Source organism: Manis pentadactyla, chromosome 3 (genome assembly GCF_030020395.1).
Source record: "Manis pentadactyla isolate mManPen7 chromosome 3, mManPen7.hap1, whole genome shotgun sequence".
In the NCBI taxonomy this organism is placed as follows: Eukaryota; Metazoa; Chordata; class Mammalia; order Pholidota; family Manidae; genus Manis; species Manis pentadactyla.
Window position 1 is genome coordinate 221,774,946 of NC_080021.1, and position 16,524 is coordinate 221,791,469.

At 57.9% G+C, this 16,524-nt stretch overlaps 1 protein-coding gene across 1 annotated transcript in view; it reads left to right on the plus strand.

The window, feature by feature from the left end:
* The window catches only part of CACNA1B (calcium voltage-gated channel subunit alpha1 B), a 195,566-nt gene that overhangs the window by 128,035 nt on the left and 51,007 nt on the right, over positions 1-16,524 (plus strand). The window contains exons 21-31 of the mRNA XM_036900695.2: positions 631-754; positions 2,816-2,945; positions 3,246-3,305; positions 4,606-4,712; positions 7,286-7,382; positions 8,824-8,984; positions 11,321-11,458; positions 12,176-12,377; positions 12,628-12,792; positions 13,067-13,177; positions 13,540-13,623. Coding sequence (XP_036756590.2) covers positions 631-754; positions 2,816-2,945; positions 3,246-3,305; positions 4,606-4,712; positions 7,286-7,382; positions 8,824-8,984; positions 11,321-11,458; positions 12,176-12,377; positions 12,628-12,792; positions 13,067-13,177; positions 13,540-13,623 — 1,379 coding nt within the window. The remainder of the gene's footprint in view (positions 1-630; positions 755-2,815; positions 2,946-3,245; positions 3,306-4,605; positions 4,713-7,285; positions 7,383-8,823; positions 8,985-11,320; positions 11,459-12,175; positions 12,378-12,627; positions 12,793-13,066; positions 13,178-13,539; positions 13,624-16,524) is intronic.

Genomic DNA, 16,524 nt, shown 5'->3' on the forward strand with positions numbered 1-16,524 from the left:
CTGCAGCCCCTGGCCTGGAGGGGCCTCTGCTGGGTCCTGAAGTTGAGAATCCCAGGCTGGGTCAGATGGGACCGCCCGGTTCAGGAGAGTGTATGTGGTCCAGGGCCCTTAGTTCTGTTTTCCTGCACTAACAAATAGGAAAGGTCCCCTGCCCCTCCCTGTTGGCCCTCAGCCCCTGCAGAGGCACCCTCATGCTGCTTTTTTCTCATGGTGTCAACTCTGGGTGGGAAGAGGGGGAGCCTACTGACCCTGGTCTCAGGGGCTGCGGGGGCTTTGGTGCTGTTAGAACATCTGGACTAAAAGCCTCAGTGGAGGTTGGGGCACTGCTCTCCCACCCTGACCCTGGGCAAGTGAGAAATGAGGGGACTCTTGGAGTCTCAGGGACACGCGACCCAAGATCTCCAGTGCGGGCTCAGTCCTGGCCCCACGCAGTTCAGCGGGTCCTGACCATGATGGGAGGGAGTCTCGTGTGAAGCAGTTCTTAGCCACATGCCCTCTGCCGGGTGGGTCCACGCAGACCTGGTCTGCTCGCCGGGGGTTGGAGCTGGGAGAGTATCTGCTGCTCAGGTGAGGCCTACGTGGTGTGGGTTTCTACGTGCCGCTTCCCTAACCTGGCCTGTGTCCTCCTAGGTGGTCATGTGGACCTGGAAAGCCAAGCAGACGGGAAGGAGGCAGAAGCTGATGACGGGATGAGAAGCGGACCCCGACCCATTGTCCCGTATAGCTCCATGTTCTGTTTGAGCCCCACCAACCTGTGAGTCTCTTTCATCTGCCCTTTGTGCACGGCCGTGACCCACATGCACGTGACAGCTGTGTGCACACGTGGCCCCGCGGGTGGGTGGGTGGCCCAACAGAGCGGTTCCATGCACCGTGCACATGTCCACATCCTGGTGGTCACAGCCCTCCGTAAAACACACGCTGTTGTGGCCTCGCTGCAGATGAGGCGGTGAAGCGTAGGGAGGCGCACAGCTTTCCCCAGACAGGCCTGGTCTCGGGGGTGGAGCCGGGGACCAGAAGGCCCTGGACCCTTGCCCTCAGCCTCACCATGGCATTTGTTCATCTCCACACACACAGCGGCTTACAGCCCACGTGCTCATGGGCTCCACTTGTCCATGCTCCCACCATGCCCACCGTGCACGCATGCCTGTGTGTGCATCACAGTCACTCACGGGCCCATCCGTGTTTCCACGCCTCAGCTTATGTGGTCATCCTGTATTTTTTGTCCACTCACCAGCCCAGCTGCTTCATTAGTTTGTTAGTGTTTAGGGCCAAATAGCGCTTTAGGTACTGGGGACTCATAGTGGTGACCAGAACAGAGGAGGACCCCATCCTTACTAAGCTCTGTGCTAGTGGGGGAGACAGGCAGTAGACAAGATAAGTGAAGCCCGAAAGTTGTCAGGTGGTGTGAGCCCTGGGCGGAGCACAGGCCGAAACGGAGACGTGGACTGTTGTGGGCACTGAGGTCAAGGAGGGAAGGCTGGTGGGGCCTGGAGGGGGCGGGTGAGACTGGAGGAAGCGGGGGAGTGCACTCTGGCCTGGGTGACAGTGGAGCCGCAGAGCAGCCGCCTGGCCACACGGGGGGTCAGGGCAGCAAGGCCAATGGCCTGGAGCCCGGCAGTGTCTCCTCCCCGCCCTCCATTCTCCTTCCTGTGCTCCTTCCTGTCCACACACTGCTCTGCTGGGTTAGGAGCCAGGTGGCGGTGGGGGCACATGCCCCCTGCCCCTGGCACCAGCAGCACAGAGGGGCAGGTGGCCGTCAAGCAAACCCAGTGTGGGAAAGGTGAGCTGGAGGCTTGCTCTCCGGGGCAACAGAGGTCATGCGTTGTTCCTGGAGGCAGGAGTGAAGTGGCAGCTGTAAGCTGAGCCCCAAGGGCAGGCGAGGATCGAGGGGGGGGGGAGCCGGCGCTGGCGTGCAGAGCAGGGGAACCCACTGCGGGCTTCAGAGGTGGAAGGCGGCTCGGTGAGGGGGGAGTGCCAGCAGGTCATCAGGGCCTGGGGCCCCTTGGTGGGCACAGAGGGCAAGAGGTGGAGTGATGGGGGGTGAGCATGATAGCCCCTCAAAGGGAGAGGGACGGGTGGGTGTGGCAGGCGGTCCTTCCTGGTGGAAAGTCCTTGGGGTGGGAAGGGGTCTGAGGGCTGGTGCAGAGGACGCATCCTGGGGACACACCCCTCAGTGGCGGGAGAGGCACTGGCCCTCCCGCTCATCGCACAGCCGCCAGGGATGGGCTTCCCTGACCCGCACAGCGGCCTCCCCAGACGCGCTGGCCCCTGTGGTGTAGTGTTTGTCCGTAGCTGAGTGTCTCCTGGGGGTGTGTGTCTACACAGCTACTGATGTCCAGAGGTGTCTGAGGAGCAGGGTAGTGGCCAAGAGTGCTGACTGTGAGTGAAGGTGGGCAGCTGCTGGGCACACATGGCTCACTGGCTCGGGGTCAGACAAGGGCACCACACCTGGCCCAGGCCCGGAGGATTTCCAGGGCCCTCAGCAGAGGCCTGCTGTGCCCAGGGGTGTGGGTGCTCAGAACAGCCCCCTTTTCCCACTCACAGCGCACACACAGTAGGTCAGTGCGGGGGCATGGCTGTGCACCCGCAGACCTTTACATCTGCAAACAGGGCCAGATCCGTTTGGCCTGTGGCCCTGCTGTGGCTTTGCAGACTCCCTAGCGCTGCTCTGGGGGCTCTTAGGGATCAGTGCCTGCTTGCTGTCTGCTTGCCACAGGGATACTCGGCAGAGCACAGCTCTGGGGCACACCTCCCTGCAGGGAGTGGCCAGCCTGGCCCCTCTGTGGGCCTCGGGTGACCCGGCTTTGCCCTCCAGGCTCCGTCGCCTCTGCCACTCCATCGTGACCATGCGGTACTTCGAGATGGTCATCCTTGTGGTCATCGCGCTGAGCAGCATAGCCCTGGCTGCCGAGGACCCTGTGCGGACAGACTCGCCCAGGAACAACGTGAGTGCTGCTGTCAGGCTGTGGAGGGTGATCCTGTCTGCTCACCAGGCTCCTTCCTTGGGGACGGGGTGAAGGTCCAGCCCACATTACAGGGAAGAGCGGGGGCGAGCCCAGGGTCAGCATCCGGGCCACTGCCGGAGGGGCCTGCAGCCGCAGGGACACTTGCCAGGTCTCCCCTCCCTATGACACGGCTGATGGGCCGTCTTCTCTGGGGCCTGGGGGAAGATGCAGTGCTGCTGAAATGGCACTGTACCCCGCTTCCAGCCTCGCCTTCAAGGGCAACCCTCCCTTTGGTTCTAGGCTCTGAAATACATGGACTACATTTTCACAGGCGTCTTTACGTTTGAAATGGTGATAAAGGTGAGATGTGTGGTGGCCCTGGGGACCCCACTTGCTCCTCCTCCCTTAGGACCAAGACGGGACAAGGCCTGTCTCCTCCTAGGAATGCGTGTGCTCATGAGAGGGTGTGCACACACGTGTGGAGACGTGAGCTCTCATGGGCCCACACGTGTAAGGTGTGCTTTGGAGATGAGAGGCCAGTTCACTCGGGATTCAGTGTCCGCCCTGGGAGAGCTCACCAACGCTGTACCTGGTCTCCTCCACATTTCTGACTAAGGGCTACAGACTTCCTTAAGCAGGTGTGGGCTCAGTACCCCTCAGGACCATCTTGTGGCAGCAGAGAAGGGCCTGTGACATCAGGCTGGGAGGAAGGAGTGCCTGGGGAGAGGGTGGTGTCCTCAGTGCCCAAAGATGGAGGCAGGTGGGTGCTGAAGACTTCCTCTTGAAAGGGCTCTGGTGCCAGCTGGCAAGCTAAGGCCTGACCATTTCCCTGTGGCCTTTGTCCCCTAACAGGCATTGCTCCTTTGTCAATGCCTGGGTGGCCAGTGCGGCATCCACACAGGTGGCGTGAGGTGCCCTTGGATGCCCACACTCATGGCACAGGCCAGCTTTTATGTGTGTGTGCATCCTCCATCTCTGCCTCCTCACTCCTGCAGGCTCCTGGGGGAGGCGCTGTCATTCCCTTGCACAGATGGGGAGGCTGTGGCTTACAGTGACCGCAGCCCTGGGGGTGCAGAACCAGGTCCCTGTGGATCCCACAGCTCTCCCTTCTGCTGCATTCAGGTGACCCTCTGAGGGTCTGGGCAGGGTGTGAGTCCCCTGGGGCCACATGTGCCTGCAGCCCCCATGGGGGATGGTTTCATTCAGTCTCTAGGAGAGTTGGAGGTCCGGGCAGGGCCCCAGCCTGTTCTGACTCTGTAGAGCTATTTAGGTCAATGGCATTGAGGTCCAGAGGCCCACTGAGACCCTCAGAGGATGGGACTCAGGCCATCTCCCCTCTCCTGACAGTGTGTGATCTGGACTGTGTCCCTTCCTGGAAGGGTGTGACCTGGGCTGTGATCCCTTCCAGGGAGGGCGTGACCTGGGCTGTGACCCCTTCCCGGGAGGGTGTGACCTGGCTGTTATCCCTCCCTGGGATGGCGTGACCTAGGCTGTGACCCCCTCCCCGGGAGGGCATGACCTGGGACTTGTACCCTCTCTTGCTTGTGGGGGCTGGGGGAGGTGACCTGAGCGGCATCTTTCTCCCAAACCCCCAACTCTGGGGCCTGGTCCTGCCCCCTTTCTGAAGTGTCCTGCCTGAAAGCCTGTTTCTCCCCCGAAGATGATCGATCTGGGATTGCTGCTGCACCCTGGGGCCTACTTCCGTGACCTGTGGAACATTCTGGACTTCATTGTGGTCAGTGGGGCCCTGGTGGCATTTGCCTTCTCGTAAGTACCCACATCGTTCTGGGTCGGCTGTGCCCCGGGACGAGACGGGTTGGGAAGGCGGGCCCATCGGCCTCCCTGGGCGCCTGTCTTGGGGCAGGGCTGTGCTGGGGGGGCAGGACCGCAGGGCCTTGGCTCTTGGTTCTGAACTCGGGTGGGCAGGCCGCCAGTGCTTCGGCGTCTGCCTCTCGGCGTCTTACTTGGCTGCACTGCTTCATCAGCCAGAGCGGATGGGTGCTGGTGGGCATCTTACTGTTGGGGCAAAAGGCTGCTTTCTCTGACTCCCTAGGGGCTGGGCCTGGACTGGCTCCCTGAGACCCTGCATGACAGTGGGCATGAGGCAGGTCCAGGGGCCTTAGGTGGAGGTGAAGGAGGGAGATGCAGGGGCGGGGGTCACGTGCAGAGATGAGGAAGGACCGTTGTGGGCGCAGGTGTAGAGGGAGGGGTCTTCACCTTCTCCAAGCCCGGGATGGTGCGGGCTGAGCTGCTCCTGGCACGGCCTCCTCACTGACTCTCTTCTCTCTGTCTTCCTGTTGCTGGACTCTCGGTAGGAGCTTCATGGGGTAATGCCTTCCTTCTGTGCCCCCGCTGCCCCTCATCATAGCCCCTGGCAGCCTTCCTGGGCGGTTCGGTCGCCATGCCCCCACCCCATCCTCCACCTTGGGGCTGCATGCTGCAGGGGCCGTATCCCCGGGCCCGTGGCCAGGTTGGGGGCGGGAGGCGTCCAGGGAGCAGGGCTCTGAGTGGGTACTGGTGGCTGGGAGCGCAGATCCCAGAGGCAGGGAGGTTCGGAGGGAGCCACTGGGGGCCTCGCTGCCCTGCCATCCCCGTCCTGAGGCACCTTCCCACAGCCCCTTCTGGGAACTCAGCTTTCTTTCCTCTTTCCTCTCCACGACTGTGGCCCTACAATGCCTGGCACCTCCTCTGGAGGTCTTAACCAACCCTCTTCTTATAAAAAGGTGGGGGCGACTTGGCCAGCATCAGTGAGAGGCTTGTGAATGAGACAGTGGGCAGGGGTGGGGGCGACTGTGGTGAGAACCAACCGGGGGCCTCAGTGCAGAAGGCCCTGAGCTGGCATGAGAGAAGCGCAGAACACAGACCACCAAAGGGCTGCCTCCCCCAGAACCGTATCTGCTGGGAGACAGAAGTGGTGCCCCCCTTCCTGTGTCTTGCAGGTGTCTGCCTGCCCACCCAGGTCCCCATGCAGATCTCCTATCCCCTGTTGTCCCGGTGTTGGTCTCCTCAGGGTGACTGGAGGAAGCTCGTTTGAGGAGGGGTGTCCAGAGCACCAGGGTGATGGAAATAGCTGACGGGGTGGTCTGGAGGCTGGGCTTTTTCCACCCAAAAGCTTGGTGTTTCAAGGGTGTTTGATCTGACTCTGAGGTGCCCCCAGCTCCCCTTTACCCATGGAGCCTGCTTGGGTTACCCAGCTCACTCTCACCAGACTTGGCTGGAGCCCAGGAAGACCACCAAGGACCCCGTCCCCTCCCCGCTCTCTCAGGCTCCCTGGGAACGTGGGGTGAAGTGGGCAGAATGGGGTCAGGCCCCAGTGCTGAGCCCTCAGCCCCTGCCCTCCACATGGGGTGTGGCCTTGCTTCTGAGAACGTTGACCAGCCCCAGGGTCTGACGGCTCCCGGGCCCCTGCAGCCTGAGGGCGCCCCCTGGGTCTGCTCCGGCTTCCCCTGAGAGGGGCCCTGGTCCAGGCCCGCTGGCTCTGCACTGCTGAGCTTGCTTCTGGTCCCTAGGATTTTCTTTACCCGACATCCTTTCTTTCTGCCGCCTCTGCCGGGCTTTCCTGTCTGCGTCTCACATCTCTGCCTCCCCGCGGCTCTCTCCTCCTCTCTAACTCCCTCCCCTGCTCACTTTCCTTGGTCTGCTGTTCTGTGTCCCCTCCTGCATCATGCATTCCCTCCGTGGTCATCTGACGTGGCCTCTTCCTCTCCTTTCCTCCCTCCAGGCCTGCTGCCCTTCTGCTCGTCTCCCTTCCTGTCTGTTCCCTTTCTGTCTGTTTCACATCACCTGGAGGAGTGTTAGGGCAGCTGAGAGTGGACAGGCAGGGAGCTCCCCACGTCCCCTTGGCCCCGCACCAGAGTGCGAAGCAGGAGGCGCTGCCTTCCAGAGGCTCTTGCATTAGTGGACACAATGGTGCCTCGCTTGTCTTCCCTGTGCTGCCCCGTGGTGTCTGGGGTCCCAGGGTAGGCCCCCTTCTCCTGCATTTTGCCCACTGCTGTTCTCAGCATGGTGGCCGGAGGAAGCTGGTTGAGGGGTGGGTAATAGAAGCAGCTGATGTGGTCAGGGAAATGGGTTCTTGCAATCTGGAGGCTCAGTGCTCCCTGGGCTCCAGGCCCCATTGCCTTGGCCCTGGTCTGCTCTGATGAGGCCTTGGCCCAGCTCCCATAGGAGGTGACGCAGTGGCCTCTGGGGCCTGCAGGGCCAGGACCTCCCTGCTCCTAGGTCCTCCACCCTGGGGCCCTAGACGAAACACACAGGGAGTGTGACCCCCACCCTGGGAGCTTCTTGGGAATGGGGGGCACAGATGTGCCTCCTGCCTGTCTGCATGTGGCTTCTCCCCCTAGAGGGTCCAAAGGAAAGGATATCAACACCATCAAGTCCCTGCGCGTCCTACGAGTCCTGCGGCCCCTGAAGACCATCAAGCGACTGCCCAAGCTCAAGGTGAGAGCATAGAGGGGGCTCAGGAGTGTAAGTGCCATGTGTGTGAGTGCACAGGTGAGTGTGTGTTTATGCATGTGCATGGAGGTGCATACATGTGCCTGCACCTGTGTGTGCAGGGAATGCGTGCAGGTAGGTATGTGTTTGCTTGCATGTGCAGCGTGCACGTGAGTATATGGTGTGTGCATGTACACATGCACACATGGGACTGGCCCTGTGTTACTGCAGCTTCCCATGTGGGGTAGGGAGGAGCAGCGCTGAGGGAGGCCCACGTCAGGTTCCCTCGGGTCTTGTGTGTGGGTGGGACGGGCCCTCTAGAGCCAGTCCTGTATCACTCTCAGCAGGGGCCTGTAAGGCTAATTTTCCTTAACCCAGCGGCACCGTATCAGGCAGTGTGTTTTCACCGACAGCTGTGGCAGGGGAGAGGGGCTGCCGAGAGAGGCAGGGGGTCCTGCGGGCGAAGCAGGGAGGACAGGGCTCCTGAGAAGTCGTGACGGGCTCAACCCTGAAGGATATTATGGCTGAGGTTCCCGATAAAGGAAAGAGTGTGAAGCCAAACGTGGAGTGTGCCAAAATCTAATAATCATTGAGCTTGTGAGACATGCTTTATATGCTTAAAGTCATTTGAGCCTCCCAAACTGTGTGCAGGGAAGTAGGTGAACAGCTTGCAAATGCAAGTGTCAAAAGCACTGGGCAACATGGGAATTAAAGGACGCAGTTTGCTTCTAGCCTGTGGGTGAAGGGACAGGCTGGAAGGTGACCTGAGGGCAGCCAGAGGCCCTCTCTGTCAGTCAGGGACTTGGGCCTGGTCTGGTGGGTAAAGAGCACCACAGACCTGGGCAGGCGCGCAGTGGCTGCTGTCTGGAGTGTGCCAGGCAGCATCCCTGGAGATGGTCGTGGGCCTGCAGTCGTGCACAGCAGAGGAGGCACACCTTCCGAGCTCTGAGATTCAGGGACCAGGGCAAGGCTTGGCAGTGTGGGAGTCAGAGAAGGCTGTGCTTCCTGGTGGGGGAGCACATGGAAGGAAGCCCAGGTGGTGATGGTAATGGACATCAGCCCCCTCTGGGCCACAAGACAATGCTGTGAGCCCCTGTCCCGGAGCTGGCCCAGCACCACAGCTTCCCTGCCCAGTGACGGTTCCCACTGATGGGCAGGGGCAGAGCACAACCTCCTGGCAGGGCTCAGGCGCAGGAGCAGGGGCTGGCCACATCCTGTCCCCACTGAAGTCTCTCCATGCCAGCCCCTCCTGACCCAGGCCGCCTGGGCACCAGCCCACACCCGCAGCCCCAGGTTCTCGGGCGCCAGCCTGCCTGCCCATCTGCCTCTCTTAGCGCTTCCCGCCCACCTCATCAAGGCCAAGATGACCCCTCTGAGAGAAGCACAGGGTCAGGCAGCGCCCTGTGCCAAAGCCACCCTCTGCTCATGGCTGCCCCCTCCCCTCCAGGCCGTGTTTGATTGTGTGGTGAACTCCCTGAAGAACGTCCTCAACATCCTAATAGTCTACATGCTCTTCATGTTCATATTTGCCGTCATTGCAGTGCAGCTCTTCAAAGGGAAGTTTTTCTACTGCACTGACGAGTCCAAGGAGCTGGAGAGGGACTGCAGGTAAACTGAGGCAGGGCTGGGTCAGGGTACACTCAGAGGAGCCACCAGGTGGCTGAGGCCACTTTCACCTCACTGTGAGGCCCAGGCCACCCCAGAGCATCCAGGAGAGGCTCTCCTGGGGTGGGGCCGGGGAGGGAGGAGGGGGTTGGTGCGGGCGGGTGCCGGGCCAGTGGTCTCTGTGTGAAGCTCCCTTGTGTGAACGTGCCCCCCCTGTCTCCACTCCAAAACCAGCGGGCAGGGGCTTTCCCAGTTGAGGCTGCAGTGAGCAGGACGGCTGTGGTCGTCTGTGTATCTGCTGGGAGTGCGCACCTCTGGGTGCTACGGCCAGCCGGGCTCTTACAGGTGCTGCCAAGTACTTGTGTGGCATCGCGCTCCCTCCAGCATGGATGGCGGCTCGAGCACGCCACACCCTGCGGACTCCTGAGGCTTCTATCTTCTGCGTTTTGGCCTTTCCCTTGTGTGGGCAGTGACGTTTATCTGTGGGTTGACTGCACATGGGTGGTGACCAGTGAGAATGAGCACCCTTCCCGGGTGGATGGGCCACTTGGCTGCCCCCTCCTGGGAAGTGTCCAGGCAAGTCTTTGCCCATTTTCCCATCTGGGTCCTGTCTCTTTTTGGTTGATTTGTAGGGATTCTTTAAAGCCCTGAACAGGAATGCTTTGCCAGATCTGTGGAGTATGGATGTCTTCTCTGTGGGATACTTGGTATTCTTGTGTTGGCATCTTTTAAGGAATAAAGTCTTGCTTGTGATTAGTCCAATTTATCTTTGTGATTTTTAGTACTCTTTGGGTCCTGTTGAGGATAGTTATCCCAGGGTCAGGAGAGATGTCCTCTTATGTTTTCCCCAAAAGTTTTATTTTTGCCTTTCACATTGAGATATGCGATCGATCTGGAGTTGATTTTTTTGTGTGTTGTTGAGGTATGAATAACGATACATTTTCTGTACATGGATATCCAATTGTTGCAGCGCCACTTTTTGAAAAGACCATCCTTTCCCCATTGCAATGGGATCCTTTGTTTTGTATAATACAGCTTTATCAAGATATAATCCATGTATCATATGATTCATCCACTGAAGGTTTACAATTCAGTGGGCTCCGTGTATTCTCAGGCATGTGTGACCATCACCACAGTCAGCTTCCAGACATTTTAATCAGTTAAGAAACAAACAAACACCCCATAGCCTTAGCTGTTTCCTCTTAGTCCACAGCCCCAGCCTAAGCAGCCGTGGACCTGTTTTTTGTCTCTGTAGATTTCCCTGTTCTGGACACTTCATGTATCTGAAGTCATGTGGTGTTGTGTCTAACTCCTGTCATTTAGCGCAATGTTTCCAAGGCTCATCCATGTTGTGGCGTCATCCTCTTTTTGGTCGATTATCCCTTTCTCTAGATGTGCTGTGTTTTATTTTTTCTTTCATCTGCTGGCTAGACATTCAGGTTGTTTCTACCTTTTGTCTATTATGATTAATGCTGCTGTGGACACATGTGCAAGATTTTTTGTGGACAGATGTTTTCATTTCTCTTGAGTATGTACCTAGAAGCAGAGTCGATGGGTCACATGGTGACTGTTTAGAGTTTCAGGAACTACCAGACCATCATCCAGAGTGGCCGAACCGTTTTATATCCCCACTGGCAGTGGGTGAGAGCTCTGATTCCTGCATCTCCTTGACAGCGCTTGTCATTGTCCTTTTTGCCGCCATCCCAGTGGGAGGAAAGTGGCGTCTCTTCGTGGTGTCAGTTTGCATTTTGCTGATGGCTCATTGTTGAGTCGTGTGCTTTTCATGTGCTCACCGGCCATTCATATGTCTTCCTTGGAGAAATGTCTGTTCACATCTTTCGCCCACTCTTAATCGGGTTGTCTTTGTTGTCATTGACTGTGATAGTTCATTATATATCCTGGACACAAGTCCCTTACCAGAGAGATGATCTTTGAGTATTTTGTCCCGTTTTGTGAGTTGATGATGTCTGTTGAAGCACAAAAGCTTTGAATTTTGATAAAGTCTAATTTATCTATTATTTTCTTTTGTTGCTTGTGATTTTGGTGTCATTCTAAGAATCCATTCCCCAGTTTGAGGCTCCTTCTGTTGTAAGAGTTTCATAGTTTCAGCTCTTACATTCAGGTCTATGATCCGTTTTGAGTTAATGTTTGTATGTGGAGTGAGGTGGGGTCCACCTTTGTTCTTTTGCACATGGAAACACAGCTGCCTCTTGGCCTTTTGTTGGAGAGGCTTTCCTTTCTCCAATGAACAGACAGTCCTTCAAACGCCACTGTCTGTAGAACAGGTAACTCGGACCCTTTGTCTTTCACCTCTAGCCTCTTCTGTGTTCTCATTCCAGGGGCCAGTACTTGGATTATGAGAAGGAGGAAGTGGAAGCTCAGCCACGACAGTGGAAGAAGTACGACTTTCACTATGACAACGTGCTCTGGGCTCTGCTGACACTGTTCACGGTGTCCACAGGAGAAGGGTGGCCCATGTGAGTGTCGTGGGCTCATCGTGGCTGGTCGGCTGGAGCAGAGGGGCTGGGGCCGGGAGGCCAGAACTTTGCATTCATTTTTGTTCCAGTTGCTCAGCAAATACCTTGTAGGCCCTTGTACCTACTAGGTGAGACATGGCCCTGCCCTCCAAGAGTGGCTGCCTGGGAAAAAGAAGACAAACCAAAGAACACATGGCATAGTGACCTGAAATCATTTTTGAGTGGCTGCAGGCCAGAGGGATTGTGGAGCTCTGGCATCCTCTGTGGCTAGCCTGCTGTGTTCAGTTAAAGGCAGCCAGAGCAAGGTGTATTCAGTGCCTTGATAGATGGCAGGAGCCTTTCTTTGGCGCTGGAAGAACCACCCCCCTGCCCAGAAGGTAGGGTTGATGCTCTGAGCCCAGGGCTTTCTGAAGGCAGGTGAAACTGGGCATGAGCCGGTGGGCTGGGTGTGAACAGGTGTGAGTATGAGCAGGTGAGAGCTGGGAGTGAGCAAGGCAGAGCTTCTGGGAGTAGGACCTCAGGCCCCTGGAGGCCTGGCCTTGGAGGTCTCAGACCCTGAGCTCAGGTCTCGTCGGGAAGGTGGCCCATTTCCGGGAGAGACGGCGGGGCTGGGCCCTAGGCTCAGGTGTGGAAGCTCACCTGTGATGCAGGCCCTGACTGTCCCAGGGCTGCGTCCTCATCAGTTCTTCTGACACCTGGCATTTGCTCTCGGCCCAGGGTGCTGAAACACTCCGTGGACGCCACCTATGAGGAGCAGGGCCCGAGCCCTGGGTACCGCATGGAGCTGTCCATTTTCTATGTGGTCTACTTCGTAGTCTTCCCCTTCTTCTTCGTCAACATCTTTGTGGCCCTGATCATCATCACCTTCCAGGAGCAGGGGGACAAGGCGATGTCCGAATGCAGCCTGGAGAAGAACGAGGTGGGCTCCCCGTCCCTCCCCACGCACTGGTGTGCAGTGGGTGCCCTGCTGGGCCCCCCAGTGGGGAATGCAGGAGGGGCCACCAGGCTTCCTTCTGCCCAGGAGCCGCACATAGTCGGGTTGGCTCTGGCCAGTGCAGGGGCTGCGAGAGGCTGCACGGTGCTCGGGGCTCCCTGTGGGGTGGGGGCTGCAGCCGTGTTGTGCCCTGGGCTCTGGCCTGAATTCTTGGTGCTCCTTTCTCCCGGGGCAGAGGGCCTGCATTGACTTCGCCATCAGTGCCAAGCCCCTGACACGGTACATGCCCCAGAACAAGCAGTCATTCCAGTACAAGACATGGACATTCGTGGTCTCGCCGCCCTTTGAGTACTCCATCATGGCCATGATAGCCCTCAACACGGTGGTGCTGATGATGAAGGTGTGAGGGGCCTGTGCGGTGCTGGTGGGTGCTAGCTGCGGGGTCGGGACCGGCTCAAACCAGCCAGAGAGTCCACCTTCCTCCTGTCAACGTGTGGGAGCTGGGCACCCTGCAGACTGGTCCGTGCTGGGTGCCTGTTCCCCTGGGTGTCCCTGTGCCAGGCGGGCATCTCGTTCTGTCTGCCCCCTGTGCTCTGACAGGAGGCCGGAGAGGTCCCTGGTGGGGGTCGTGGGGCAGCTGAGCCCTTGGCCAATGGCACTTATTCCCCGGGCAGTTCTATGATGCGCCATATGAGTACGAGCTGATGCTGAAGTGCCTGAACATCGTGTTCACATCCGTGTTCTCCATGGAATGTGTGCTGAAGATCATCGCCTTTGGGGTGCTGGTACGTGACTTGGCTCCGTCTTAGCCTCTGGGACTCTGCAGTCTGGCTCCCTCTGCGTAGGCGGACCTGCAGGACTCTGTTTAAACTGAGAATTCCCCGAGCCCCCCACCCATCTCCTAGAGGCGGAGGGAGCCAGGTCACTCCTCCCTGGACACATGGCTCTCAATTGTGCACCTGTCCAGGCCTAGAGGTGCCTGGTGGCGTGTCTGCTTCACTGCCTCATGCTGTCCCGCAAGGACATCCCTGGGGTGGCCCATCTCTCCCGTTGTGCCCTTCTGGGTTTGGGACCACGTCTTGCAAATCCTTGTTTGACAGGGCCTTCACCCACCACTAGCACTGACTGCCCTTCTTTCTCTCTCCAGAACTATTTCAGAGATGCCTGGAATGTCTTCGACTTTGTCACTGTGTTGGGAAGTATTACTGATATTTTAGTAACAGAGATTGCGGTAAGTACTGTTCCCTGTCCCCCCTCCAGGGTCCCAAAATGGTTTCCTTCTAGAGGGTGCTACCTCCAGCTGCTGCCCACCCTGACTTAGCACCTCTCTCTGGCCAGAGTTGCCCAGGAGCCCTGGACAGTTGGAGGGCCCTCTCCACAGGTGGAGTTTGCGGGTGGGGTGTTCTCTCAGCAAATGCTTTTTCTTGGATAAGAAAGTGGTTCCCAAAAGGTCTTCCAGGCTGATGGGCTCAGAATCACCTGGGAGCCCCATGGTAACAACTGATCAGGAAGACAAGATCCTTAAATGTGTGTGTGTCTAACATGTAAGTAAGTATCTGACAACTTGGCACCAAAAATATATAAACTGAAACTAATAAGATTTTAGAATATTTTAAAACACCATGTTTGATATATATGTGGCTGGAGATACTCATTCTTACCAAATATATATGGATTGTATCTAAAAACTGACCAAGTGCTGGAACATAAACTTGCGTCACCAGATTTTAAAGAATCTCAATAATGAAGCAATATTCTTTGAGTACAGCGCAGTAAGTTAGAATTAAATGGCAAGAACATCTCATCTGCTTGTCTTGGGTTGAATTCTCTGGAGTAGACACTGAGATGAAGGTTCTTGGAAGGCATTTCTTGGGATGTGTTCCCAGTGGGGAGAAGTCCCGGCACGTGATGGGGAAGAGGGGGGGCCAGAAGGGCGGCGCCCTCCGGAGCTGAGTGTTGGGGGTCCTGTGGTTCGTCCCCGTGGGCTCTTGTGACAGAGTTGGTCCCACCTCAGAGCTGCAGAGTCTTTACCGGCTAATCTGCGGCCAAGGCCTGCACCGGGGGATGTCATTTTTCAGACACCTCCTCCACTCTGAGCAGGTGGAGCAGCCTGGGGCAGTGATGAAGGCACACCAGGTGCTGTCCTAACAGGGCCAGCTGCTGCACCCCTGGCCTGCTCAGCTCTGCCTGCACCTCGCTTCACTCACTCTTCACATGGGTGCTGGCACGACTTGGGGCAGAAGAAGGCTAGGAAGAGGAGCTAGAGCTCCCGCCAGCCTGCCGGTCTCCTCCCCACCCTCCAGGAGTCCCCTGGCCTGCGGACAACTTTCTGCTGCTCTGCTTGCTGGTCTGGTGAGGTGACCCCGGCCCTCACCCCATGCGGCTCATGCCCCTGCGTGCCCTGTGGCTCTGGCTGCTGTGATAGTCCATCACAGTTGAGACTCGTCATAGGGGCGCTGAGGAATGCCCCAGTGAGCTGCTTGGTTCCAGACAGATGTGCCCTGTCCTTATGTGGAGGCAGCTCTGCCCTTCACAATAATCAGCATCAGGTACCGTGACCAGTGTGCAAACGGCTCTCTGCCTGCTGGTCTTTGGGCCTGAGGTGGCCAATGTGACAGGGGCCACCATGGCTTTTGGTGTTCCGCAGTGGAAGCTCTCCATACCCCTTGAGCCAGGACCTCTAGATTCACCAAACCTGAACTTGGGGAATGGGGAGCGCAGTGTCTACCCTGGGTTGCTGCAGTGATGGCGAGGGGCCACCCCTTCTTCCTCCGGTTTCCCGGGCATTGCCTTTTGCCACTTAGCATCCACTACTGTCTCATGGCCATCTATTCATCCTGTAGGAAGAACCCCATCCCCTTAAGGTATGTCACCAAGCTGGCATTTCATCTATGCCTTTATGAGGCTGTTTCAGCGTTCTGTCAGGTGGCACCTCCCCAGTGGTGTGGAGTGTGATGTGCCAGTGCGTCCTGTAGCTGCCTGCTCCTTGCACCCCCTCCTCTGCTCCCTCCGAGGCAGTGGTATGTGAGGTCCCATGTTGATGAGTCTCGGATCACACTACAGGCCAAGGTCTGCATCACCAAAGGCAGACCCCCAGCTGGGACGTGAGTGAGCCCAGGGGAGCCAAGTCCCGACCGTTTTCAGGCGAAGGGGTTCCCATGTATGTAACCTGCCCCTGAGTGGCTGGTGTTGACAGCTGTAAGCATGGCTCTTCAAAGAGGCCAAGGGGCGAGCTCTGCTTGCAGGAGCTGGGTGCTCACATGGCCACAGCTGCATGAGCCTTGGGAAGAGCGAGCCCAGCTACTGGGTCTGGGCACAGCCTCGTCTCGGCCCCCACAGGCTCCATGCACGGCCTACTGTGTGAACACAGGCTGTGCACCCGGTTTTTAAGCGCCAAGGGTACCCTCTGGTGGACATGAAAAGAATGATGCTAATGCAGAGACCTGCACGTGGACCCACTCCCGAGGTCCCTCAGGATGCCTCCTCCCCAAGCTGCGTTCCCTACAGAGCCCTGACCAAGCTGGAGCCCTCGCCTAGGATACTGTGGTCCTTATGATAGGCAGTGTCTTTCTCCACCTCTGTGGCTGATCAGGCACAGCACCCAAAGCTCTGCCTTGCTGCTGTCTTTCAAGCCATCCCTGCTTGGGGCTCTAGGAGGCCTGTGCCAATATATGAACCAAACCCTCCATAAACCGGATCCGTTTTCCTCCTCATTTTAGTGATCATCCCATGATGTACTGGGGTGGGCAGGGAGCTGAGAGGCCTGGGGGACTGACCACCTGTCCTGGGACTGTGTCCTCTGGAGTTCTTAGGTCTGGTCCCAGACGGGGCACTCCCATTACAGCTGAGCTGTTGGTGGGCCTGAAGCACACCACTTGTGAGGAAAGCTGTGGTGTGTAGAATACGGATGTCTCATGGTCAGACAGTCTCCACCAGGACCCAGTAGCCAGGAGTGGCCCTTTGCATTGGTGATTCCAGTGTCATTCCGCAGATGACCCGGCCTTGCTCCAGAACCCTAGGTGTCTGCTGTGCCCTTGCTGTGGGGTTTCTAGGGCTCCACGCAGTGCCTTTGCCCACAGATGCCCCCAGCCTGGGATCTGTGAATCTTAGGCCCATGTGGCAGGGCTGCTGA